The sequence below is a fragment of the Callorhinus ursinus genome, unplaced genomic scaffold (assembly GCF_003265705.2).
Source record: "Callorhinus ursinus isolate GAN/ISIS: 27379988/994484 unplaced genomic scaffold, GSC_fseal_2.0 scaffold32, whole genome shotgun sequence".
NCBI lineage: Eukaryota > Metazoa > Chordata > Mammalia > Carnivora > Otariidae > Callorhinus > Callorhinus ursinus.
In genome coordinates, this window is record NW_027397094.1 from 13,635,780 (window position 1) to 13,663,032 (window position 27,253).

Sequence of the window (27,253 nt, forward strand, 5' to 3'; positions counted from 1 at the left end):
ATATATATATATATATATATATATATATATATATATATATATATATACACACACACACACACACATATATACATATATATGTGATAGTATATATAGATACTATATCACGGAGTATATATATACAAGAAATAAGTGTTGGTGAGGATGTGGAGTGCACTGCTGGTGGAAATGTAAAGTGGTGCAGCCACTATGCAAAACAGTATAGAACCTTCTCAAAAAATTAAAAATAGAATTACTATATGATCCAGCAATTCCACTTCTGGGTATTTATCCAAAGAATACAAAAAACACTAACTCAAAAAGATATATACACCCCCATGTCCTTTGCAGCATTATTTACAATGGCCAAGATATGGAAACGAAGTGTCCATTGACAGATGAATGGATAAAGAAAATGTAGTGTGTGTGTGTGTGTGTGTGTGTGTGTGTGTGTACAATGGAATATTGTTCAGCCATAAACAAGAATGAATTCTTGCCCTTTGCAACAACATGGATGAACTTTGAGAGCATTATGCCAGGTGAAATAAATCAGAGAGAGACAAATACTGTATGACCTCACTTACACATGGAATCAAAAAAACAAAACGATCTCATAGTACAGAGAATAGATCGGTGGTTGTCAGAGGTGAAGGGTTGGGGGTGGGCAAGTGAAAGAGGTCAAAAAGTACAAACTTCCAGTTACGACAAATAAGTCATGGCAATGTAACGTACAACATGGTGACTATAGCAAATCATACCGTAATTGTATATTCGAAAATTGCTGAGAGTAAATCTTATTATGTATCTGAGAGAGACAGAAAGAGAGCAGAGGGACAAAAAGACTCTGCGCTAAGCACAGAGTCCAATCCAGGGCTCCATCCTATGACACTGAGATCATGACCTGAGCCAAAATCAAGAATTGGAGGCTTAACCAACTGAGACACCCAGGTGCCCCTTAGAGAGTAAATTTTTAAAAGTTGTCATGACAAGGGGGCTCAGTGCAGAGTCGGTTGGAGATTAGCTCCCTCTGCTCCTCCCATGCTCATGCTCAATCTCTCTCATTCTCTCTCTAAAATAAAAATAAATGAGATCTTTAAAAAAAAAGTCATGACAAGAAAAAAATTCTGTAACTCTAGGGTGATGAATGTTAACTAGACTTACTATGGTGATCATTTTGCCGCATATGCAAATATCGAATCATTATGTTAAAAAAATCACTCCAAACTATGCAAGCACACTTGACGTCTGCCTGTACGTCACAGCTGCTCATGTCATGCATTTGGCCGAAGAAGACTTGTGGCCAAGCCCAAAGTCAGTGTCACAGGGAAATATAGACTGCCCCAAGTGCATTGAGGTGGTGAGTGAACACTTGCTGAATAATACGCCAACATTTCAATTTAGAGGTGGGAAAGGAAGAAAGAAAGTACTAAAACATGGATCCTTCCCTCAGGAAGGGTGGGCAATTATACCTATCTTGAAGGGTGACTCTGGGTAGCCGAGGGGCAGCAGAAAGGTACTTAACGTCCATAGGCCTACTCACACCGGGTATGCTCTCTGATTGCCTTGAAACGTTGCACAGAAATAAAATTATCCAATATTCACTACTGAATCAAGAGATAACTACTGCAAAAATCAGGCTCGGTTTTTGTAGCAGAAATTGCTCTAGTCACAAACTTGGCTTTAAAGAGCATTGATAGAGAGTCACGATTTCCAGATTTACAGCTCTATCCCTGACTTCGCTCCTAATTTCCAAAGTCGTGTATCTAATGGCTTAATAACATCCCCGCAGGAGAGTTATCTCACACTAACATGTCCAAAACCATACTCTCGATTTCCCCCCCGAATCTATTATTCCCATACCTTCCCCATCGTAGAAAATGCAACTCTGTTCATCTGGTTGCTCAGTCCAAAAACCTTAACAGCAATGAACAGGTTGTCAGAAAATTTAGAGTTTCCTGGAAATCACGGCAATAAGCATAGCAGGGGGTTTCTAAAGATGGCTGAAGAAACTCCATTGCTAATGAAAATTTCTTTGAAAACAGGAAAGAGGGAGAGATGGGGGTTGGGGCTGGGGGTAGAAAACAGAACAGCGTCTTGCCTGTGGTGGAGGTAAGCTCGGAAGGAAAAAGTCCCTAGATGGTCCCACCTGATCCCTCCAGCCTACGACAGCCTTTGAGGGGGAAGATATGAAACATTTCTTTGTAAAGCAACTGCTCTATTTAGACAGAGTCCATGTGAAACTGTCTCAGTAGGCTACTCTTTGATTTTCTCCTATAAGAAGCCCCTGTTTGTGAAGATAAAACAGGAAATAGCTCCTTTTCCATTAAACAGACTGAAAATAATAGACCTTCAGGCACTTCTGAGAATGAAATCCCGTGTTCTAGAAACCAGTGTTAATTAAATAGCCAGTTCTAACTCACTGCATACCCTCAGATAGGAGACCTAGCCGTTTGCTTCAAATTGCACTATATAAATGGTCAGGTGACCTAGCCTTGGCGTCAATTTTCTTTCCAGGCCCTAGCATAAAGGAGGTTACTCTTCAGAAGGAACCAGTTAGTGAAAAGTTCTTACACCACGGTTAGATGCATGTTGGAAATTGACCATTTTTCTATTCTAATGTATTTATTTAGAAGAGGTAAGTCAGCAAAAGAGAAGCCCAGGTTTCATTAAGCTATGAATAGTTTTTAGTGTTTCACGGTTTAAAGAGCATGTTCCATCTGTATTAGCTCATTTAACCTGTATTAGCCTGTGAGCTGCAAATTTTATTCTGGCTTTATTTTTTATTTATTTATATATATATTTTTATTATTCTGGCTTTAAAGAAGAGGTCCCAGAGACATTAAATAACTTGCTCATGGTTACAAGGCTGACACACGGCAGTCAAGTCTTTTGGACTCCATTTCCCCCACCCTACACCGTCTACCAACTTTTCTTCCCCAACCCCTGCCCCCACCCCCAAATGGACCCCTGACTGGGCAGCTTTCCTTAAAAAAAGGCCCAAAGGTTGTCCTCTTTAATCAGAAGGAAAGCAAAACAACATTAGGAGTTGAAGAACATTCTCTGGTTTTCCACTTGTCTAGGAACTATAAAGAGGGGAGTGGAGGGGTAGTGGCCAAAGAGAGGGGCCTCACTGAGCAGCTGGTCCCTGGCCCTGCGAGGATCCTGAGGGTGCGGCTGGGCAGCACCAGGGTCCAGGGCGGAGGGTCGGGAGCAGCGGGGGCGGGAGCCCAGTGCAGGCCAAAGGGAGAGCATTGTCTGTAGAGTTTTCAACATCTGTAGGTCATGTGAACATTGGTAATGGAAAACTCACTAAAATGCAGTCGGGAGGATTCAGCAAGAGGGCTTTCATGCCTTACCAGTCATAGTCAATGGCAGACCCAACAGGAAGAGCCAGACTTGACCTTACATGGACTTGCTTGTGGCTACCACTCTTCCAGCTGGAGAAAGAGACACTTTCCTTATCTCCCAGGCAACAGCTTGGCCAATGAGAAGCCCCCATACTCGGACTTCCCAGTTTACTCCAATGGATTTTTAGTTTATAACAGCCTTCCCAACTTACCCCTTTTCTCCTTAAAAAGCGTGCCTCTCTCTCTTCTGTTCCCTGGACTTGTCTGGGGGGGGGAGGGGTCTTGCTACAGCTTGTGTGTCCTGGATTGCAATTCTCAGTTATTGCCGAATTAACCCATCTTTTGCTGGTAAAATACCTGGCCGTTTTTATTTTTAAGGTTAACAGTAATAACATACATATTATATTATAATATATGCATCACAACATATGTACAGACACATATATGCTTCACACCAGCACTTTCATTACTTATTCCTTTTTTTTTTAAGATTTATTTTTTTGAGAGAGAACATGAACAGTGCGGGGAGGGGCAGAGAGAGAGAGAGAAGCTGGCTCCCCGCACTGAGCAGGGAGCCCAATGCCGGGCTCCATCCATCCGGAAGACCTGGAGATCATGACCTGAGCTGAAAGCAGTCCCTTAACCAACTGAGCCACCCAGGCGCCCCCTATTGTTCTTGCATCAACACTGTATTCTACCTGGAAGTTAATTCAAGTAACTCTCAGTTACAGTCAACCTCTGACATATACAGACTGCTGTGCCCATTCGTTTCAAGAGTACATTTGTATCAGAATTGCTGGCTCTGGGTGGCTCAGTTGGTTAAGTGGCTGCCTTCGGCCCGGGTCGTGGTCCCGGGCTCCTTGCTCAGTGGGGAGCCTGCTTCTCCCTCTCTCTCCCTCTGCTTGTGCTCTGTCAAATAAAAAAAAAATAAAAAAAAAAAAAAAAAATTTTAAAAAAAAAAAAAAAAAAAGAATCGCTGGCTCTCAGCAGAGTTCCCGACCCCAACCCCTGGGCCGCTACATAGTTTTACATTTAAACAATAGACTTGAACTAAATGACAGCCCAGGGACTATAAAGACAAAGTAACTTTGGTTCTGTCATTCTGTGTGACAGTTTGGACTTCTTGTGTTTATAATTAAGCAGGGGTACAACTGCAAAAGGTCTTGTTTTTTGTTGTTTTTGTTTTTGTTGTTTTTTCTAAGTAGAAATTTTAGGTTCCACATGAAACGTTTTACAGATATTTGAATACATTTAATACTAAAATGTATCTTTTAACTGTTAATTGTCTGAAATCTACAGAAGGAATCAAGAAAATAAAACATGGGTGAGGGGCTCCTGGGTGGCTCGGTTGGGTGACTGCCTTCAGCTCGGGTCACGATCTCAGGGTCCTGGGATCGAGCCCCGCATCGGGCTCTCTGCTCGGCGGGAAGCCTGCTTCTCCCTCTGACCCTCCCCCTGCTTGTGTTCCCTCTCTCGCTGTCTCTCTCTGTCAATTAAATAAATAAATAAAATCTTAAAAAAAATGGGTGAAATAGGTGATGGGGAGTCAGGTATGCATTTGTGAGCACCAGCTGATGTATGGAAATGTTGAATCACTACATTGTACACCTGAAACTAATAAAACATGGTATGTTTAAAAAAAGAAAATAAAACATTACTTCACAGGTAGAACTTAATAGTTTTTTGGTGTGAACTTTTAGAAAAGGTTAATTAGGCCCCAAAATATTTGCCAACAGCCAGATTCAGGCTTAAAAGATGGGCAATGAAACACCAACATTGTTCCCTTGAAAACTGGTGCACAAAACGTGCGGTGAAGATTAGTATCTATGTAATAACATAATGTAAGGAAAACTGAGATGCGCACGGAATAATCACATTTCCGAGAGGAATACAAAGAGGAATTACAAAAGCAGCGGGGCTTACTTTGCCAGAGGAAATCACAAGAGTAATGTTTGAAAACCTCTAGTATTTCCACCAAGAGCTGCTAATAATGTCAATGTTTGTTATAATTCAGTGGAATTCTCTAATTTTTGCAGAAGAAGACCTTCAGAAGTTTTAACAAATACAATAGAAATTTAAAATGGGTTTTCAGATGGAGATAGTCTAGTGGAATTCTTTCAACTGCAGAGACAGTTTGGAAGCTGCTGGAATGGAGCCCTCCAAAAACAAAAATATGGACAATATTGCCATTTCTGGAACTCACTGTGAAATGGGGTTTTTGTGAATATCTGCCAAACTTACACTTAAGACTTTTTCTAAACATTTATATATCTTCTCTTTGTATGAGGAAAATTTGAAATAAATTTAGTAACATGTGGTTTTGATCAGGTACAATTGAAGATGGGTTGACCTATCTGGCTATAACTATCTAAGGAGCATGAATATGTAAAGAAGATAAATTTTGACAAAGTCACTGAAAATTTTGCCCAAGTTAAGGCTTGAAAACATAAATAGTTATGTTGTATATTCATTACTGTGATTGTATATTCATTACTGTGACAGGTCCATATATAGGAATACACTTGTTTTTCAAAAAATATATTCATGGAGTAAAAGCATTATCCATTTATATTTTTCTTTTTGTACTGGGATATTTATATATTACATTGGTTTTATTGATTATATATATAAAGCCCAATAAAAATGTTCACTAAATTTCTAGTCATTATCACTGTTTCATTTTATGATAATGACTGAAAATAATTTTGTGTAGAGAGGAGGAGTATTTAAAAGATGATCAAGGCCAGACGCGCCTGGTTGGCTCAGTCAGAAGAGCATGTGGCTCTTGATCTGAGGGTCGTGAGTTCGAGTCCCAGGTTGGGTGTAGAGATTACTTAAATAAATAATTTAAAAAATATAATCAAGTCTCGGTACGAATGTGTTAGAGATAGCTCTGGGTGAGGCACAAGGCTGAAAATGTGGTGGGGGGAATGGATGAAATTCTCAAAACAAGGATTTAGAGGCTCAACTCCCTTCCCTGATACACACAGCCCCTGCTCTCCACAGACTCACACTCACTCTGGAGTCTTGCACTACCATTCCCTCTCTCTAGAACACATTCCCACTAAGTATTTGCATGACTTGATTTCCTTTCTCCCATTAGGTCTCCCCACATCTACAAATATAACACTCTCTGTCACTCTCTATCCTCCTTATCTTATTGTATTCTTCTTAAAGTGATATATTATATATTTGTTGATTTCATTTCCTTCTATTCGCTCCAAGGAGAATCTAAGCCCATGTGATTGGGGACCTTGTCTTGTTCACTGCCTATTCTCAGCACTGTGGACAGCACTTGGCATATAGAAGCCAATCATTTTGGAATGAATTAATGAATTCACTGAAGAAAACGATCCAGAGAAACTGTGACATGGAGGATACAATAAAAGGCAGGCACAAGGCATGGATCTATACAGGAGATAATTCAGTGAAAATCTGGCTGCTCAAGTGTGTGACCCTCAGCTCCATTCTCTAGCCCTGATTCCATAAGGCTAGTGTCAGGTACAGATTTCCCACCTCTCTACTATGCCTGAGGCAAGACAGTAAAAAATCCCATTGTAGAGAAATCAGGGGGATCCAGAGAAGAGCATTTGAGGCACTGATTCATGAAAGTTCCTCAGAAAGCCTAGCTTGCACCTCGACCATTGCATATGACAGCCCACTAGTCACTGATTCCACTCACCCAACAGAACAAGAAATCAACCATTCAGTGCCTGACTCTTCACACCCAGCCAAGAACCACCTACTGTTTCAAAAAGACTTCCAAAATGAAGAAAGAGACTAGAACAAACAAAGTGTATAAAGAGCTTGAAGTAAACAGAGGACACAGAAGAAAATAACAAAAAAGATAATTTGTCTTCTCAGAGATTAAAATGTGCATCCAAAAAAAGCAAGATAGAATGTTACATATATAGATGACAATCAGGGGCTAAGAAAAGCCTCAGAAACTCAGAGCAGGATAAACATCTTTTTCAAATCAACAGAGTCTTTACCTACATGACACAAATGGTATTAACTGAAAAAAAAATGCTAACAGACTCCACCAAAATTAAAAACTGATACTCATTAATGACTTGCTAAGAAATGAAAAGGCAAGCCGCAGACCTGGAAAAAACATCTGTAGTACTTAAATCTAACAAAGGACTGACACAAAACATAAAAAGGCACTTGTACAAGTCAACAAGAAAAAACTCAATTTTTTTTAATTGGCAAAAGACTCAAATAGATACTTTACAAATGAATATACAGAAAGGTCCAAAAAAATAGAAAAAGGAGCTTACCATCAGTAGTCATTAGGAAAAAGGAAACTAAAACTATAACGGGATACTATTATCCTACCACCATGGCTAAAATTTAAAAATACTGACAGTATCGAGTTTTGATAAGGATGTTGAGCCTCTGATGTGCTCATGATAAAATGAGCAAACTACCTCAGAAAACTGTTCAGCAATTTCTAATAAATATATACCAATTTATGACTGGCATTCCATTCTAGGTATATAGCAAGGAGAAATGAATGCAAACATTTACAAAAAGGCTTATAAAACAATGTTCATGAACCTTAACTCATAATAGCTAAAAACTGGAAACCTACCAGCCCATTAACAATAGCACAGAAAATTGTGTAAGACTGTTGAATCACAGATCTGTACTTCTGAAACAAATAACGCAACATATTTTAAGAAAAAAGAAAAAGAGGAAGATAGCAGGAGAGGAAGTATGAAGGGGAGTAAGTCAGAGGGGGAGACGAACCAGGAGAGAGGATGGACTCTGAAAAACAAACTGAGGGTTCTAGAGGGGAGGAGGGTAGGGGGATGGGTTAGCCTGGTGATGGGTATTAAAGAGGGCACGTTCTGCGTGGAGCACTGGGTGTTATGAACAAACAATGAATCATGGAACACTACACCAAAACAAATGATGTAATATATGGTGATTAACGTAACAATAAAAAATTAAAAAAAACAATAGGAAAGATATTGTATAATCAAAACACGGAATTTTTCCTAAGCAATAAAAAAACTATCAACACATGCAATAGCATACATGAATTTCCTAAAAATCATGATGAACAAAGATGTCAGACACAAAATAGTACATATTATATAATTCCATTTATGTAACAATTTAACAGCCCAAGCTAACCAATGTTGGTAGGAGTCAGAATAGTGATTCCTTCTTGTGGGAGGAGGGTGCTGATGGGCAAAGGGGCTAAGGCAGGTTTCTGGGGGTGGTGGATATGTTTTATATCATGATCTGGGTGATGGTCACATGTAAAGACTTTTCAAGCTGTGTGCTTGTTATTATTTTCTATAATAGACTTCAGAGTTCAAATCCTAGATCTGCTATTTAGTAGCGACACGACTTTTACCAAGTTATTTATCTCTCTGTGCTTGTTGGCTATGAGTTGTAGCAAGGAAATCTATAATTGATGCTCTATGTCCTTGTGGATTAGCTTTTAAGGAATAGTCATCAGTGCAGTGTCAGACAAGCTTTCAGTTAACAGGTGTTCCCCCAAAGATCCCCTCAACAGGGAGCAGGGCATGCTGAGAACTCGTCTATAAAACAGAAAACATATTCTGAAACAGAACCCACCCCCCTGCCCAGGTCCTTCATTATGTTCTTAAGTCCCATGTACTTAGAAGAAAGATCACAGGATCAGTCTGGCTATGGACCCATTTGCTAATCTCACTGGTGAGAATTGGTAAGAAAAGTATTATAACTTAACTCATCACACTTAATGCAGAAGTATAAAACAACCAGGAAACAACCCATTTCTTTCTCTACAGTGAAGCTCAAAATACATGAGGAAACGAACTCTGTGGGGCACGTAATTAGGGAAACAGACTATTAGCTATTACAATTCTTGGCACACCTAAAGGTTGTTTTTCTGGTAAAAACAACCACCACTGTTAACAGATATAAGTATAAAAGGCTCACCGCTGCTACCAAGAAAGTCACGGTTAGCAATCAAGATGTGGTATTTCTTAGATGATACTCTTTTATACCATTAAAATTCAAAGCATTTCTTTGGTACAGACCCACGGGGTTTCCATGGAAATCTGTTTTATTACCTAGGCAACTAAAGGCTCATGTTAGCAGTGTTAGATTATTTTAAAATTTTCAGAAAATTCAGGTCTACTTAGATAAAAAATCATCCTTCTTGGCTAAGTTAAAACTCTATTTGACTATTCCCCTGTGCCAGATTTAAAACTTTTTATTTAGCCCCAATGAACACAAAAATGAAGTTTCTAATTGGTACTGTGAGTGCTACAACTTTATATTAGCCAGATAGACATTAAAGGAGTTACAGTTGCCTAAAGGTTTTATGTCAAATCTATTTGCTAAAAATCCATATTTTCTTTGGAGGTTGATTGAAAATCAAGTAACGGAATGGAGTTTTAAGTGTCTGGGAAAGGAAAGACATTGTAGTTTAAAGAAATGCACAGTGTCAATAGCCTTATCACATAGGGTTGGTGAAAGGTTTAAATAAGGTAATAAATGTAAATCATGTGTATTGATATAAACAGTAATATCTGCTATTATTGAGAACTGTGGACTGGATGCTTTTATACATGGGTATTACGTATTTGAATAGGCATAGCTCAAAAATTTGAGTAATCATCAGCCTAGAGGGAGGTCATACTTTTAGGGCTATGACCAGGGCCATACCTTTTGTACATTTTGTAGGTGAATTAGAGAAGCATATTCAAGATGCATGTCAAACCTTCAGGGGATCTGGGGCTGGAGGAGATAGCTCATAGTTTTCGTGAAAAACTCAAGATCAAAATGATCCCAAGGGACTCGGGTGATGGGCTGGAATCAACAAGATAATATGTAATCATGCTACGGTTCTACTTAATCACTTGCAGTGACTTTCTGTTGCTGACTAATGAATGACCTGCTATCTCAGCATGGCACCGAAGACCCTCTCACTGGGACTTAACCTGTTTTCTGATTTTATCACCTACCACTCTTATGCAGATGCCTAGCTCTTTTTCTGAGCTATTTGCTCTTGCCAGATCTCATCCCTAACATCCTGCCTCTCTTGCTGTTTTGTGTTCATCCAAACTGCCTTGTCATCCACCTATTTCTGAAAAATGTTATTCGTCCTATTAGGCTCAACTCAAAAAGTTATTTCCTTCATGAAGTGGTTCCCAATTTCTCCAGGTCAGAACAGCACAAAGTCAGACACCGAGTCAACTGTGTCACACTGCTTTGTATTAGAGGTCTTGGTGACCCTGATCAGTCTGCTTATTAATTTCTAACTTTCTAACAGACAGGAGCTGTTTCCATTACACAGATTCCAGTTTTAAAAGTATCTATGGAACAAATACATGATAAGTGTGAAATCCTGTTTGTGTTCAAAACAAAACAATCTTAGTTGAATAGGATGGGATGAACATCTAACTAAATCTTAGGGGTCTTAGTTGACTCTAAGTAGGAGAAGTCATAAATACTGTGGGTACCGAAAGCTAATATAAAAACAGACTACACTGTCCAAAAGAGAGAATAACTCTTGTGTTACCAGATGTGAGGCAGTTACTCTATATGGACTCAGAGATTATTGAATGTTTAAAGGATTGCTACAAAATAAGCTTAGAGTCGGAGGGAAAGGGCTTCACCTGTAGGGTGGTGAATGATCACTTACCTTGCCGACAACAGCACGTTCCTCATTCTGGAATCTGATTAAATCTCTACACATCCTTGGACCTACAGGGACCAAGGAGCTTGAATCCTATGTCCCTGGTTACGGCTGGATAGGGGACACGCTGGCCAAAAAAGGGTTGGGCTCATCTTATGTTGGGAAATAAACATATTGGTGGCTGTGAGGGACAGTCTGAGCACCATGAATCGGGATGGGAGCACAAGAGGGGTGACCTCCATGGGGGTTAGGCTGAAACCCCTTGGGTCAAACAAGAGCCATGAGGGAGGGGGCCAGGGGATGGAGGGGTGGGGGGAGCAGCCTGAAGCCTGCGGAGCCCAGCAGCCTGTCACTGAGGGATCAGAGAAGCATCTCTGTTGGTGCAGTTTGTGTCTTCTGCAATCTTCTCTTTTTCCCCCCCCTTGGTCTTTCCTAAAGTTTTTTTTTTTTTTTTTTTGAAAAAGTAAGGGAAGCCCTCTGGTTTTCAGGTCCGCATGGAAGGAGCTTGAAAGTCACTACCTCCTCCTCACAACAAGTAAAAAGCTAAACAGACTAAAAACAACAACAATAACAACTATTCCTGGACCTGTAAAAGAGGTAAGGACCCAGGGCAAACCATTGCCCCCAAGACTGGGGAGACCAACACATGAATACTGAGAAGACCTACCAGAGCAGCGGCTAACAAGCAGAAAGGGCCACAGGAACCAGGGCTGGGGTAGGAAAACCAGAACAGACTCGACAAATTGCCAGAGGCTCAGTGCAGACAACTCAGAGGGTTAAAACCTCCAAGGGACCCCATCCTAGGGGGAGCCCCACAATACTGTGACACTTACCTCCAGGATCTTGACCAGGTTCTCACAATAAATATCAGAGAAAATTCTCCTCATGCTTCCGGCAGCAGGGGGGAGAAGGAGCCATTTTAAAATACACCAGGGCACTCTGTCCTTCTTAACAAGGCTGGCCCCCAGGAGAAACTAGTTTACCAGAGCTTAGCCTGCTGGGCTATTATCAGAGCCTAACTGACCAAGAGGGAGGGAAATTGTAGCCAGCTGCAGCCAATTCCCCCACATGGAAATACTCAACTCCAGCCCATGCTAGCCATCCTTTCCCACCTAAGAGAAGAGAAAAAACTAAGCCTCATTCGAGAAGTCTACAGTCCAGAAGCACAGGCTCACCAAAAGACAGACACCTGATTATAGGACTACAGGATCGTCCCCCTCCCCTCACACCTCGCCATCACATCATTTAGTCATGTAAAGGGAGGTCTATTTACAGCAGTTCCTTTGATCTGGTACATCATGTCCGGCTATCAAGCAAAAAATTTACAAGACATCCCTATAAGGCAAAAACAAACAAAATACAACAAAACTCAAAGGGAGAGAGCAAGCACCAGAACCTAACATGGCAGGGATGCTGGAATTATGAGACCAGGAATTTATAACAACTAAGATTAATATGCCAAGGGCTCTAATGGATAAAGTTGACAGCACGCAAGAACAGATGGGCAGTGTAAGCAGAAATGGAAATCCCAAGAAAGAACAAAAAAGAAATGGTAGAGATAAATCAAACAAACAACCCAACTGTCATAGAATAAAGAGTGCTTTCGATGGGCTTCTGAGTAGACTAGATACAGCTGATGTAAGAATCTCTGAGCCCGAGGATGTAGCCATAGAAACCTCCCAAACTGGGAAGCAAGGAGAATACAGACTGGTAAAAATGTCCGTATATACAATGGAATATTACTCAGCCATCGGAAAGGATGAATACCCAACTTTTACATCGACATGGACGGGACTGGAGGAGATTATGCTAAGTGAAATACGTCAAGCAGAGAAAGTCAATTATCATATGGTTTCACTTATTTGTGGAACATAAGGAACAGCATGGAGGACATTAGGAGAAGGAAGGGAAAAATGAAGGGGGGGAAATCGGAGGGAGAGACGAACCATGAGAGACTGTGGACTCTGGGAAACAAACAGGGTTTCAGAGGGGAGGGGGGAGGGGGGATGGGTTAGCCTGGTGATGGGTATTAAAAAGGGCACGTACGGCGTGGAGCACTGGGTGTTATACACAAACAATGAGTCATGGAACACTACACCAAAAACTAATGATGTAATGTATGGTGATTAACATAACATAATAATAATAAAAAAGATTGGCAAAAACCAGAAGAGACTATCCAAGGATGTGGAACAACTACAAAAGGGGTAACATATCCATAATGGGAACACCAGGAGGAGAGAGAAAGGAACAGAAGAAGTATTTGGACCAATGACTGAGAATTTCCCCCACATTAATGTCGGACATCAAACCACAGATACGGGAAGCTCAGAGAACATGGTGCAGGGTAAGTGCCAATAAAGCAAACACAGAACAAACAAACAGAAACTATACCTTGGAGTGTCATTTCTAAACTGTAGAAAATCAAAGATGAAGAAAAAAAGTCCTGAAGGAAACCAAAGGAAAATCACCTTACCTTTAGAGAAACAAAGATAAGAATTACATCCAACCTCTCCTCAAAACCATGCAAACAAGGGAAGGTGTGAAACATCTGAAGTGTTAAGGGAGAAACACCCCACCAATCTGGAATTCTGTATCTCACAGAATTATCCCTCAAAAATGGAGAAATAAATAAAAATTGAGAGAATGAAAATAAGAGGTCAGAAACTTAGATCTACATAAAGAAAGGAAGACCATGGAAAAAGGAATAAGTGAAGATAAAATAAAAACTTCTCTTTGTCTTATTCCTAATTGATCTAGCAGATAATAATTTGCTCAAAATAATAACAGCAACAATGTATTTGATTGTGTATGCTTATGTATATATGTTTATATATGGGTCTATATGTGCTTTTGTCTGCTTATATGTAAAGGACATGAATGACAGCAATGACACAAGGCATGGGGGAAGAATTAGGATTATTTTATTATTATAATGTACTCACATCACCCAGGACATAAAGTAGTGTTATTTGGAAGTAGTTGGATGGGTTGCAAATGTATATTGCAAACTCTAGGGCAATCACTAAAAAAAAGTTTTCTAAAATAAGAATAACTGATACACTAAGAAAGGAGAGAAAACGGAATCACATAAAATGCTGTTAAAAACCATAAAACCAAAACCACGGAGAACAAGGACAGCTACATACATGGAACAGACCTGAGCATCCCAGTTAGCTGAGCCCTGCTGTCAGCCTGTTACCAAGCTAAGTCAGCTGAAGTGCAGCCACCTGCCGATCGGTGAGCACGAGCAAACACTTGCCTGTTACAGGTCACTGAGTGCGAGGTGGATTTTTCATGCAGCATTATTGTGGCAATATTTGATTAAAGAAAAAAGCCTAGCTGCCCTACATCCCATTCTTTCAGGGGCTTACTAAGTGACTTCATGGCTGGTCATTGAAACCTATTCTGGTTAAACAAATAGGCTCTGTGAGTTCAGTGGAGAGCTCATTCCAAGTACTGATTGTGAATTTCGAAAAGGCTTTTCTAGAGCTGGTGTGCTATGCCTCAAGAGAGTTACACTCCATCAGGGTTTTCCGCATCTAAAGAATCTTTCCTACTCCCCCACTCAGGGAGCTGCTCAGAGGCTCAGTAGAGACTGGATAGTAGAAATTGTAGCTATTTCTTCCTGGGGCTGTAAAGTGGAACTCTATTGTGTACTGAATTTAACTAGTAGAAGCTCAAAAGAAATCCACTGCTGCAAAACATCATAGATGATGAAGAAATTTAGTTTCTAGTTTTTAGTATTAAATGTTTGAAACACTTCCCAGATTCCTATAGGAGAGGAACAGACTAGGACAGATGAACGGGTGGATATATGCCGAGTCCTTAACAAGCTCATTCATATCTACAGAATTTCGAGAATGGATTTCTCATAAGTGAAGTATAAAATAACCTGGCAACAGCCTAAGAGTCTTGGGATTCCCTACGGTTGAGCTGTTTGGAAATATGTAGTGTTTCCTGCAAACATCTATTATTAATTCTAACGTTAATAAAATCATCCATATAGCATACACTTCGGAGTGCCCATAAAAGTTAAAAGAGTTTCTATTTTTAGTCTTGACTTTCCTGCTTGATTGCTTTTCATCAGAAATCCACGCTGCACCCTCTCTGCCAGACCTTGGCCAGGACGCTGAAGTGCCTTCCTTATTGATTCTCTGCTGTTTGTGCGTTTGCTGCCTGGATTGATCGGGTCACATCCCTGTATTGAAAGCAGCCCACTCTCAGTTCCATTAGCTAATTTTATGAGCGTTGGCGCCCATGTGCAGTCCCAGGTGGGATTCTAGGACCAGCCTGTGTCCACCTGTTCTGACAGTGTGAAATCACCCCTGCTTCTGCTCTTTGTAAACTGTGCAGATACATGTCTGCACCGGCTTCCTCCTGGAGTTCCATCATGGTGTTTTGTGAAGAAGGGACACCTGCCCAGTGGGGTGTTTAGCGTAAGTTCCTTTTAGCTAGAACTTCATCTGTATTTGCCAGAAAACTGTAGGTCCTTGGAGGGATTATTCATGATTTGGGATCTACCTATCTCTGCAGCCTTATCTTTTGCCACAGATATTAACGGACACACACACTTCATGCACTGTTTATATATGTGTCTATAGATGCCTCGCCTGTATTTACCTAGCTATTTGTCTTACGCACTTACGTCCCCAAACTCTATCCAGCATAAGTAGTAATCTCAAAGGCCCACAGAGCCCGGGAGTAAAGGCCCGTGCAAATACACATGCAAATAGTCATGAGTAGTCTGGCTGAAGTGGGTAGCCACAAGTAGGGCTGGCTGATCTTTGCTATGAAATGCAGGCCTAATAGTGCTGGAAGTTTCTTTCAAGAACAGGCATTCAAGGGAAATCAGAAATCCACATTTTCATGTGAAATCTCCCAATTTAAAAATGTTGGCTCAAATGCCTTCATGGTATGCAAATTAGCACAGCCACTGTGGAAAACGGTATGGGGGGGGTTGGTCCTCAAAAAGTTAAAAATAGAACAACCATGTGACCCAGCTTCCACTGGATCCACTGGATTCTACTTCTGGGTAATGAAGTAGAATGAATGGGTAATGAATGAAATGAAATCACTATCTTGTACAGTATGGTGACTATAGTTGCCAATACTGCATATTTGAAAGTTGCTAAAACAGTAGATTTGAAAAGTTCTTATAACAACCAAAAAAAGTAAGTGTGTGTGAGGTGATGGCTATTAACTAAACTTATTGTGGTGATCATTTCACAATATATAAATATATCAAATCATTACATGGTACACCTTAAACTAATAATACAATGTTATATGTCAAGATATTATATGTCAGCTATATCTCAACCAAACCAGACAAAAAAAAATAAATTCTACATGGAAAAAGGTGCAAATAAGACAACTATGTATGTCACTATATAAAAGACAGGTTGGATGTCACCAATTCTCAACTTTTGGCTATTTTTTTTGGTTTGTTTTAGAAAGAGCAAGCAAGCGAGAGAGCGTGTGTAAACATGTGCGCGTGCGTGCGAGCGAGGGGGGGGGGCAAAGAGAGAGGGAGAGAATCTTAAGCAGGCTCCACACCCAGTGCAGAGCCTGACACAGGGCTCGATCTCACAACCCTGAGACTTTAAAGAAAAATTGAAATTAAATAGATCTTAACCATTTTTAAGCATACAATTCAGTAGCATTAATCACATTCAGACTGTTAATGTAACCATCTGCTACTGTTTCTAAAACTTTTCATTCCAAACAGAAACCCTGTGCCCACTAAGCAATAACTCCCATTTCCTCTTCTCCTGGGCCCTGCTGACCTTACAGCTACCTTCTCTATGACAGAAAGTCTATGTGTACCTCATATCCTAAGTACCTTATATAAGTGGAATCATATAGTAGTTGTGCTTTTATGACAAGTTTACACCACTCGGCATAATGTGTTTAAGATTTACGTATGTTGTAGCCCGTGTCAGAACTTCATTCCTTTTTATGGCTGAATAGTATTCCAAATGCACGTATGTATCATATTTTGTTTATCAATTCATCTTTCATGGACACGGGTTGTTTCCACCTTTTGGTTATTGTGAATAATGTTTCAGGGAACATTGGTGTTACAAGTGACTATTCTAATTCTGGTTTTCTTTGGGGTATATTCCCAGGAGCAGAATTCCTAGTCAAATGGTAATTTTATGTTTAGTTTTTTGAGGAACTGGAAAGGTTTTCCCCAGCAGCTATAACATTGTACATTCCCACCAGCAATGTATAAGGGTTCCAGTTTCTACACATTCTCACCAACACTTCTTACCTTCCACTTTAAAAAAACACATCATTATTACAGCCAACCTAGTAAGTATGAAGTCGTATATCATTGTGGTTTTAATTTGCGTTTCCCTGACAACTAAAGATGCTGAGCATATTATCACGTGCATTTTGGCTGTTTGCATATCTTCACTGGAGAAATAGTCATTCAAATTCTTGGCTCATTTTTTAATTGGGTGGTTTGTCTTTTCATTGTTGAGTCTTAGTTCTTTATACATTCTGGATATTAAACCCTTATGCCATATAAGATTTTCAAACATTTTCTTCCATTTAAAAACATTTATTATTGAAGTATAGTTGACACATAATGTATTGGTTTTAGGTGTACAACATAGTGATTCGGTAATTCTATACATGACACAATGCTCACCACAATAAATGTAGTTACCATCAGTCACCATACAAGGTTATTATAATATTATCAACTATATTCCCTAAGCTGTACTTCTCATCCCTGTGATTTATTTATTTTATAACTGGAAGCTTGTATCTTTTAATCCCCTTTGCTTAATCCACCCATCCCTTGACTCCCTTCCCCTGTGGCAACTAACAGTTGTTCTCTGTATTTATGGGTCTGTTCCTTGTGTGTTTGTTCATTTATTTTATTTTTTAGATTCTGCATATAAGTGAAATCTTATGGGGTTTGGCTTTTTCTATCTAACTTATTTCACTTAGTATAATACCTTCTAGGTCCATCTATGTTGTTGCAAATGGCAAGAGCTCATTCTTTTTTTATGGCTGAGTAATATTCCATTACACACACACACACACACACACACACACGTATATACCTTCTTTATCTATTCATCTATGGACACTTAGCTTGCTTCCATATCTTGGCTATTGTAAATAATGCTGCAATAAACACGGGACTCCATATATCTTTCGAATTAGCATTTTCATCTTCTTTGGATAAATACTCAGCCGTGGAATTGCTGGATTGTATGGAATTTCTATTTTCAATTTTTTGAGGAACTGTCCTCCACAGTGGTTGCACCAATTTGCATTTCCACCAACAGTGCATGAGGGTTCCTTTTCTCCACACCCTTGCCAGTACTTATTTCTTATCTTTTTGATATTAGCCGTTGGGACTGGTGTGAGGTGATATCTCATTGGGATTTTGATTATTTTCTCCCATTCTGTAGACCTACGTATTTTTACTTTCCAGATAATGTACTTAACTGCACAAAAGTTTTCAATTTTGTTGAAGTCTACCTTGCTACATCTTCTTTTGTTTTTCATTCTTTTAGGATCATTGCCAAATTTAAGCCACGAAGATTTACTCCTACCTTTTCTTCTAAGGGTTTTAAAGTTTTTGCTTTTATATTTCTCTTGTCTCTTTCAAGATTCTTTGTCTTTCAACAGTTTGGTTATGATGTGTCTTGGTGTGGGTCTTTTTGAGTTTATCATACTTAAAGTTCATTGAGCTTTTTGAATTTTAGATTCTAGGTCTTCTTCCAATTTGGAGAGTTTTCTTCAAATAATCTTCCCGTCTCTTTCTCTTCTTTTCCTTCTTCTGGGATGCACATAATTCACATGTTGGTCCACTTGATGGTGTCCCACTGGTCCCCTAGACTCTGTTCACTTTTCTTCATTCTTGTTTTCTTTCTGTTCCTCAAACTTGATAAATCAATTGTCCTATCTTCAAGTTTGCTGATTTTTTCACCTTCTGCTTGCTTAAATCTGTTGAACCCTCCTAGTATATTTTTCATTTCAGCTATTGTACTTTTGGCTCCAGAATGTCTGTTGGTTTCTTTTTATAATTTATATCTCTTCATCGATACTTTCATTTTGTGATACGTGATTGACTTATTTTCTTTCTGTTCTTTGTTTCCCTTTGTGTCTTTCAGCATATTTAAGACAATTGTTTTCAAGGTTTTGTCTGATAAATCTAATGACTGGAGACTCAGGACAGTTTCTGTCCATTTATTTTGTTCCTTTGAATTGGCCATAATTTCACGTTCCTTTTGATTTTTGGTGGAAAACTGGACATTTTAACATTCTAATATGTAACTTTGGAAATCATACTCTCTCCCTTACCTTTTCTGTTTTGTTCTGTGTTTGTGTTGTGCTTTTGGTTATTGAAAGCTGTAGTAGTCCACTTGTTTAGTGACCTTCCCAAACTACTATTGCAAAGACTGTATTCTTTGCCATATGTGGTCACTAAAGTCTGTTCCTTATCTTTTGTTTGGTTATATTTTGACAGAGATTTCTTCGGATGCCAGCAGGTAAAAACAAAAACAAAAATAAAAAAACCCCAGCAACAACAAGCGCACACATAGCAATCAAACAAACATACAATAAGAGAGACAGAAAAAAAGCACCTCCTGCAATCTTTGTAGACTGGATCTGTGTCAGTGTCCTCCTACAGCATTTAGAGAGGTTTGCACTGAGCTCAGAGATCAACCCAGAGCTGATAATTTAGGCTCTCACTGAAAAGACCCAAAGTGAAAGCTCAGGGTTTTTTTTTTTTTTTTTTTTTTGAGCATGCGTTTGTCCTTGACATGCATATGGCTTTCTAAATTTCCCAGTATACAATGGGTGCTTTTGAATATCCTAATTTCCCAAAGAAACTCACCTCCACTTTTGCTTTAGGCAGTCTAATATAGGTTTCAGCTGTAATCTTTTGCCTCAGACATCTGCAGATTGTTAGTTCAGCCTGCAGTGTTTTCAGCAATGTTCATCACTTTTTTGGCCTGAGTTATGAGTTAGGCAAAACAGAGATGAGTGCCTTGCATCAGTCCTTCAGGTACCCACACAGGTTGGAACAGATATATACAGTGTATTAGTCTGCTAAGGCTTCCGTAACAAAATACCACAGACTGGGTGGAATAAACAACAGAAGTTTATTTCCTCACAGTTCTGGAAGCTAGAAGTCCAAGATCCAGGTGCTATCAGGGTTGGCTTCTGGTAAAGCCTCTCTTCCTCGTTTACAGATGGCTTGCTGTGTCCTCACAGGCTCTTCTTATAAGGACACCCATCCTGCTGGATTAGAATCCCACACTTGTGACCTCAATCAACCTTAATTATTTCCCTTAAGGCCCTTTCTCCAATACTATCACATTGGGGGTTAGAGCTTCAACATATGAATTTTGAGGGGGCACAATTCAGTCAATAACACATACTAACTTGTGAATAAGGTCTTTACTGCAGAGCCAGGGGCCAGGGTCCCATTCCAGAAATGTGGACTGCCGATCCTTTAAGACCAAAACGGCTGCTGTACTGGGGAAGGCATGGGGGAAAGACAAGTGAAAAAGTCACCACGAAATTTCCTACTATTTTGAAATTCCCTTAAGTCAGTGCTCATTTGGTTGCTGTAAACTTTTTGACTGTTTTCCAGAGTTCTGATAAAGTTGGTGCTGACAGTTCCTGCTTATTTTTCTATGTTTCAGGGGAGGAGGGTATCAAGAACTTGGGAGCTGCCTACATCTACCAATATGCTGACGTCAGTCTAGTCCATGCGTCTGAAAGCTGAGCTTTTGTAGTCCCTTTATGCCTAGAAGAGAGCACAATGCTTGGAACAAGATAAGAGCTAAATAAATATTGAATACACAGGGCAATCTTGGTGTTAGCCTCACCCATCTAGGCTAACATAGTGCATGGGTGAGAGTCTAAAGCTTTCAGTCTGTTGTCTGGGAACTTCAAGGCTCTGGAAGGACCTCTGAGGAATGAAGAATCTGGGGACTGGTATAGACCAAAAACTGCAGGCAACTGGGATTACCAAGTGCCACAAATGTCCAAAGCCACAAAGTTGAGTGCAAACATGTTTTGCTATATTTATGATGATTCATTTTCAAATGCTTCAGGATATGTGCATGTGGGAAAATTAGTTAACTCAGTATATGTGTCAATATCTTAGGACTGTTTAATTATCCCTGCAAGTGGTAGAAGTACTTTGACAGAATACTTCAATTTTTATTCCTTGCTTAAAGAAGGGATAATATCGCCAAGCCCAACAGACTACACAAGGAGTCAGCAAATTACATCCCATGGGCCAAATCTGGTCTGATGTAAGTTTTTGCAAAAAATGTTTAATTGGAATACAGCTACTCTACCATCCATATATTGTCTTTGGCATCTCTTGTGCTATGACACAGAGTTGAATAGTTGTGACAAGGACCATATCGTCTGCAAAGCCTAAAGTTTTACTATCTGTTCCTTTACAGAGATGTTTGCTAACTGTTGTTCTGCAGCCTGATATTTGAAGGACAGTTTGGCAGGATATAACATCTTTGGTTCACACTTTTCTTCTCTTCAGCTTTTAGAAAATATTTCTCCATTGCTATCTTGTTTTTTATGTCATTATTGAGACAGCTAATGCCAATCTGATTTTTTTTTTTTTAAGCTTTGTGAGTGGACTCATCTTTGCTGGAGTTCCAGCAATTTTTTCCCCTGAAAGACTAATGGTTTTACTAGAAATATATTTTGGGATTGACCATTCTGGGTCAATTGTCTCAGGTATATATTTGTTCTTTTCTATGTACAGATCTTCTTTTATTTCTATAAGATTTTCTGGAATTACTAATTTAAATTTAATGACCCATTGTTTTATTTTCTCTTCAGGGTACTTCAATTATTTATAAGTTGTAAATGTTGGGTTTTCTTTGTTCCTTTTATATATATATATTTTTTTTTCCAGATCCTTTTGCTCCTATTTGTTGATTTATTTTGTTTTCATCTTGATTTTTATAATTCTTCTATTTGGTCTCTACATTTTCAAATCTATTCTCTCTAGGTATTTTATAAAGTCTTCATTTCTGAGATGATTTTTTTCTTTAACTTATTTCTTGAGCTTGTTTAATTAACTCTAATTTCACATTTTCATATTCTTCTGTCCATTTCTCTCCTGAGTTTTAAATTTCTGATTCAAGGGGTTCTTTTACACCCGCACGTGATTGATATTCAGTGTTATTTAATTCATGTGGTAGGAAAGGACCAGGGTGGAGGCAGAATTAAAGATACTCAGGGCAGGAGTGGTTCCAACTGTGTAGGCTTCCGACAGTTAATGGAGATTTTGCCAAGACTCAACACTGAATTCAATGTGGAGAGCTTTGAGCTTTCAGTAGGAGTTTGGCTTAGAGGCCTGGACATAGAGAACTCAGAAGTCAGACTTTCCATTATGCAGGAATTTTTTTGACAGAACCTCAGTGTCTTTATCGGGGAAACAACTAAAATGACTCAGAGAGATCTGAAGGAAGTTTAACAACATCCAAGCCATTGCCAGCACCTGAAGTTTGGGTTGCGTTAGTAGCCAAGCAATCCGCCACTTTAGGAAGGATCGTTTTAGATCCACTCTTCCCTGCGCCAGCTCTGCATTAAGTGTTGTTAGTACAAACTCACACCAATGAGACCCTTTTTCACTATTCACTATAGACATTAACAACTAGCATAACAAGGATTCCCATAGAAAATGGGGAAACTGGACCCTATGGGCGCTAGTTACTGGAAGTCCAGGGGATACACGGTTCACATTGAATAGGAAGTGTCTTACCTTTGCCCTCTGTGTACCAACATTTTCATGACTCTTAGGATTATAGGGGAAACACTGGCATCATTTTGGATGAAACAGGTAACCTTAATCATTATTTGACAAGATCCTGGGAGAATTCTATAATGTTGATCATGGGATATATAAGATGCCTGAGTATGTTTACCCTGTACTATCCAAGGAGAATTGACATAATTGTTGTAAACTGTGTTTAAGTATTTTAAAAGTTTATGGGAAGAGCCAATTCAATAAACATTTATATTCTCTTGTTTATGTGAGACTCTGTTGGGTGCAAAGGGCAACAATGTAAGAAACACAGATTTTTTTTTTTTTTTTTGTCCCTTAAGGATATTAATACTAGAAGGAGAGCGAATCCTCGATTATAATGTATGGTACAAGAGAAAGAAAGAAAGAAAGAAAGAGAAAGAGAAACTGCGGGTCACAAAGTAGGCATATTAATTGTCATGCGGTGAATGAGGAAGGTTTCACTAAGGAGGAAACATTTGAAGTAGACATGTAAGAACATGTAAGATTTGGCCTTGCAGAAAGAGGGAGGGAAAAGAAGAATTCCTTGCAGAATTAACAGCGGTACCAAGACAGGAGACAATAGAATATCTTTGAGAAATAGTAAACAGTCCAGTGTGGTTGAAGGGAAGGAGATGTTGGAGGTTGTAGTGGCAGGTGAGTTTGGAAGGATTAATTACTGCCAAATTACAGTGGGCCTTGAATCCAGGCTAGGGATTACAGGTTTATTTAATGACGCATGGGAAGACACTGAAGATCCTCGGGTAAGACAGTGAAACCACCCCAGATCTACAGGATGGGGAGGACAGATCAGAAGACTCATAACACCCTGGGTGCTATGTACTAGGAAATGAAGTACCGCAGCAGTGGTGGGGATGAGGCGCAGGGGAAGGCTTACACCTGATCTGGAGTCACAGCACTATGGATTTGGATATGAATAGCATAGTGATTGCTAGTGTAAGGCTAAGGAAGAAGTTAGAGGTAGTATTAAGATTTTATGCACTATTGGGCGCCTGGGTGGCTCAGTCGGTTGAGCGACTGCCTTCGGCTCAGGTCATGATCCTGGAGTCCCGGGATCGAGTCCCTCCATCAGGCTCCCTGCTGAGCAGGGAGTCTGCTGCTCCCTCCGACGCTCCCCCCTCTCATGTGCTCTCTCTCCGTCTCTCATTCTCGCTCTCTCAAATAAATAAAAGCTTTAAAAAAAAAAGATTTTATGCACTATTGTAAGATCATAGTGATGCCAATTTAACACCAATAGGGTAAGAAGGAGGAATAGTTCTCTGGGTGAGAAAATGGACTGTCTAGTCTGGGACAGGTTAACACAGAGGGGTTGCTAGGACACATGGGGAGAAATGTCTGGGAGATGGTTAAAAACTCAGATTTGAAGACTGGCAGAGATTTGGAAGTGATTTCCAAGGGGGCGAAAATTAGAGACACAAAACTGGATGAAAATGGGAGACAAGGTGGCCTTGGATGGAAAAGGATGGGCTGGAAAGTTCTTCAAAGGAAATAGTTGCTCAAGGTTGGAAGACGTGCTACAGTGATGGTGGTGAGGAGCATGATGATGATGCCTTCATTTATTGGGTACCTACTTACATCTAGAGACAGTGCTAAGCTTTCATACATATTCTTTTGTTTTGCCTTGATGATCTTCTAAGTTAGACTGTTTTTATTCTTATTTGACAGATGAGAAAATCGAGACTCAGTCACGGCAGGTGACTTGCCCACGGTCACAAAACCTATAACTGAGAGAGCTGGGATTTGAATTCAGTGCCATCTGTCCCAAAATCCCATGTTATTAACCAAGTATTCTTCTGCTGTAGCTCTGCCCTGAGCCTGGTGAGATTCTATTTTTAGGAATTTGAAGAGAAAGACTATTAGCCAAGGGAAAGAGAGTAAGGACTAGAGACACCGAGATGGTAAAGTGGCATCAATGTGTGCTGCATTCATCCAGGTGTGAGACTGAATGATAACATTTTTTTTGTGCTGCAAATTTAATCTTCCTAACGAATGTACTTGTCATTCAGGGCAATGTGGGGATTATGAATGGATCATCGAAACTCCACTTCTGAGTGTTCTGAGCAAGGTGGACTGAGTATATTAACTGCCAGTGTATTCAGATATATAAACAAGTGTCCGACTCTTGCTTTAGGCTCAGGTCATGATCTTACGGTCATGGGATAGAGCCTTGCATCAGGCTCTGCGCTCAGTGTGGAATCTGCTTCAGATTCTTTCTTTCTCTCCCTCTGCCCCTCCCTGCTCATGCTCTCTCTCTCATATAAATAAATAAAAATCTTAAAATAAAATAAAAATTAAAAAAAATAAATATAAACAAGTGGGCATGTCCTATAGTCAGAGCTGGAGAGGGCAAGAGGTCGGTCAGTAAGATCCAGGAAGAGCTGTGGGGGCCACGCCTGGGTGTATGAACACACTCACGACAAGTGCTTGGTAAGTTGCAAACATATACCAATATTGATTCTTGTTGCTGTTGTTTTGGGGGTGGTCGTGGGGATGGTGTTAGTTGCATGCAAAGGGAAGTGCAATCAGTGGAGCAGAAGCAGAAGAGTTGGTGGAGAAAGGAGTGGGAGTGGAAGGGAAAGAGAAGGAGCCAGGTCCATGACGGCAGAGAAGTTGACAAGAGAAGTCGGGGAGGGGGAGCCTTGTAATTCTGCTAGAGTGGCAAAAAACCTACCATTGACTTCAGTTAGAAATCAATACCAGAGAGGAACTTTGTGGGCACTATGGCATCTGTAGAAAATGCCCAGCCTTTACAGAGCCTTCATGCTGAATGAACGCTTTCGAAGTCCCAGGAGACCTTTCTCTTTGTCAAGCTTCCAGGAAATCCCTCGACAAAATCACTCAGCAGAGAAGTGTGTCCTTGGAGCCCTTTTTTTCTGTGTGATCTCCCTACAGACCACAGAGGGGGGGGGGGGTCGATGAAGTCAGTCTGCTCTGCCTCTCCCGGACACATGGCCTTGGGCAAGTCCTTTGATAATTACTTATTAGAGCCATAGAACATTCTGCAGATTGTAAGTTGCTTTCACAGACCTATCCCTGACAACCCTGGGGGCCGGAGTTTCATCGCATTTTATGTATCTGGATTGATCGTAGCAGTTGACATTTAAGAAGCCGATGTCCTTCTTACGGTCTGTGTCTTCAAAATCTTTGTATTCATCTTGTGCTCAGAAGTCTTGATCAAAATTTCTTTAAAGCTACCTTTCGGCATCTGAAATTCAAATAGCATTTTGCTGTAGGATAAAAGATAGCAGAACACGGGTTATGTGCTAAGTTCTTGGAAACACCAAGCCAAATACCCTGCAACAGATAAAACCGAGAATTTAGGAGAAGTCTAGATATCTAGAAATCCAAAAGTAACCTGTAAAAGCTTCTGATGCAATAATGTCCTCAGGTGAGCTTGATCTGGGGACAGTTAAATGTCCAAATGTGCTTTGGACTTTAAATAGGTGCTCATGGTAAGATCTGATTTAAAAAAAAAAAAATTAAGCTTTGGATTTCCACAGATGGTCACTGGGCAGTAGCTGCTGGATGAGTCAATATCCAGCCCTAAATGGTATCATTTATACAAAATTTGTGGTTTTTATGCAGTGATTATTTTTTGTGGCTGACTTATTTGAACAAAATTTTTTAACAAATGGAAGTAACCTAATTGCTGGAAAGAGGTAATAATCAAGAGCACATAGTGAATGTGACAAGTGCACAGGTACATGCACACCCACACAGGGGCCATCTGGTGCAGTGCCATTCAGCGGGGCTACCCACAAGGCACAGATATTTGGGAAATCCTAGATAAAGCTGAACTACCAGCATCCCCACGGGGCTGCTTGCTCTACACACTCCAGATTATAAAGGAAGGTGTTCTGAAAGTTCAATGGGGATGAAATTAGAGAACGGGGAGAATGAGGGAACACTGAGTAGGTACATCTAGTTGGTATAACTGAGTTTACAGTTCTCATAAATGGAGATGCAGGAGGAGATGGCTCGGGCGATTAAAAAAACCAAACTCTAATCCCTGATAAAGAGGTGTAAATTGAAAAAAGAACACCATAGGGGCGCCTGGGTAGCTCAGTTGTTAAGCATCTGACTTCAGCTCAGGTCATGATTCGGGGTCCTGGGATTGAACTCCGTGCGTGTCAGGCTCCCCGCTCAGCAGGGAGTCTACTTCTCCCTCTGCCCCCCCCACCCCTACTCATGCTCTCCCCCTCTCAAATAAATAAAAAAATCTTAAAAAAAAAAAAGCACCATAGGGATACCCCACAAGCTTTTCTTTCTTTATACCCAAATTCCCCCCTTCTTGGTGGGCAGAGACCAGCCAGAAGGTCCATCAAACTGACCCATCTCCTGAACTTCTAAGCAGAAGTGAGATGAGCTACTTCCAGGACTCTCCTCTCTGGCCTGTCGATGAGCAACGCCATCTTGAAATTGCATGTTGAAGATGAAGAGCCACATGGAAGGGGTTTGGGT

At 40.1% G+C, this 27,253-nt stretch overlaps 1 protein-coding gene across 2 annotated transcripts in view; it reads right to left on the bottom strand.

Annotated features, from left to right (window-relative positions):
* Nucleotides 1–3,408, bottom strand: part of COA6 (cytochrome c oxidase assembly factor 6) — a 51,519-nt gene extending 48,111 nt beyond the window's left edge. Inside the window, exon 1 of one of the 2 annotated variants that reach the window (XM_073879039.1) lies at nt 3,336–3,408. In XM_073879039.1, the coding sequence (XP_073735140.1) occupies nt 3,336–3,342 (7 nt within the window). In that variant the 5' untranslated portion in view covers nt 3,343–3,408. The remainder of the gene's footprint in view (nt 1–3,335) is intronic. The other variant, XM_073879040.1, reaches the window with a different exon arrangement.
* Between the last annotated feature and the right edge of the window lie 23,845 nt (nt 3,409–27,253).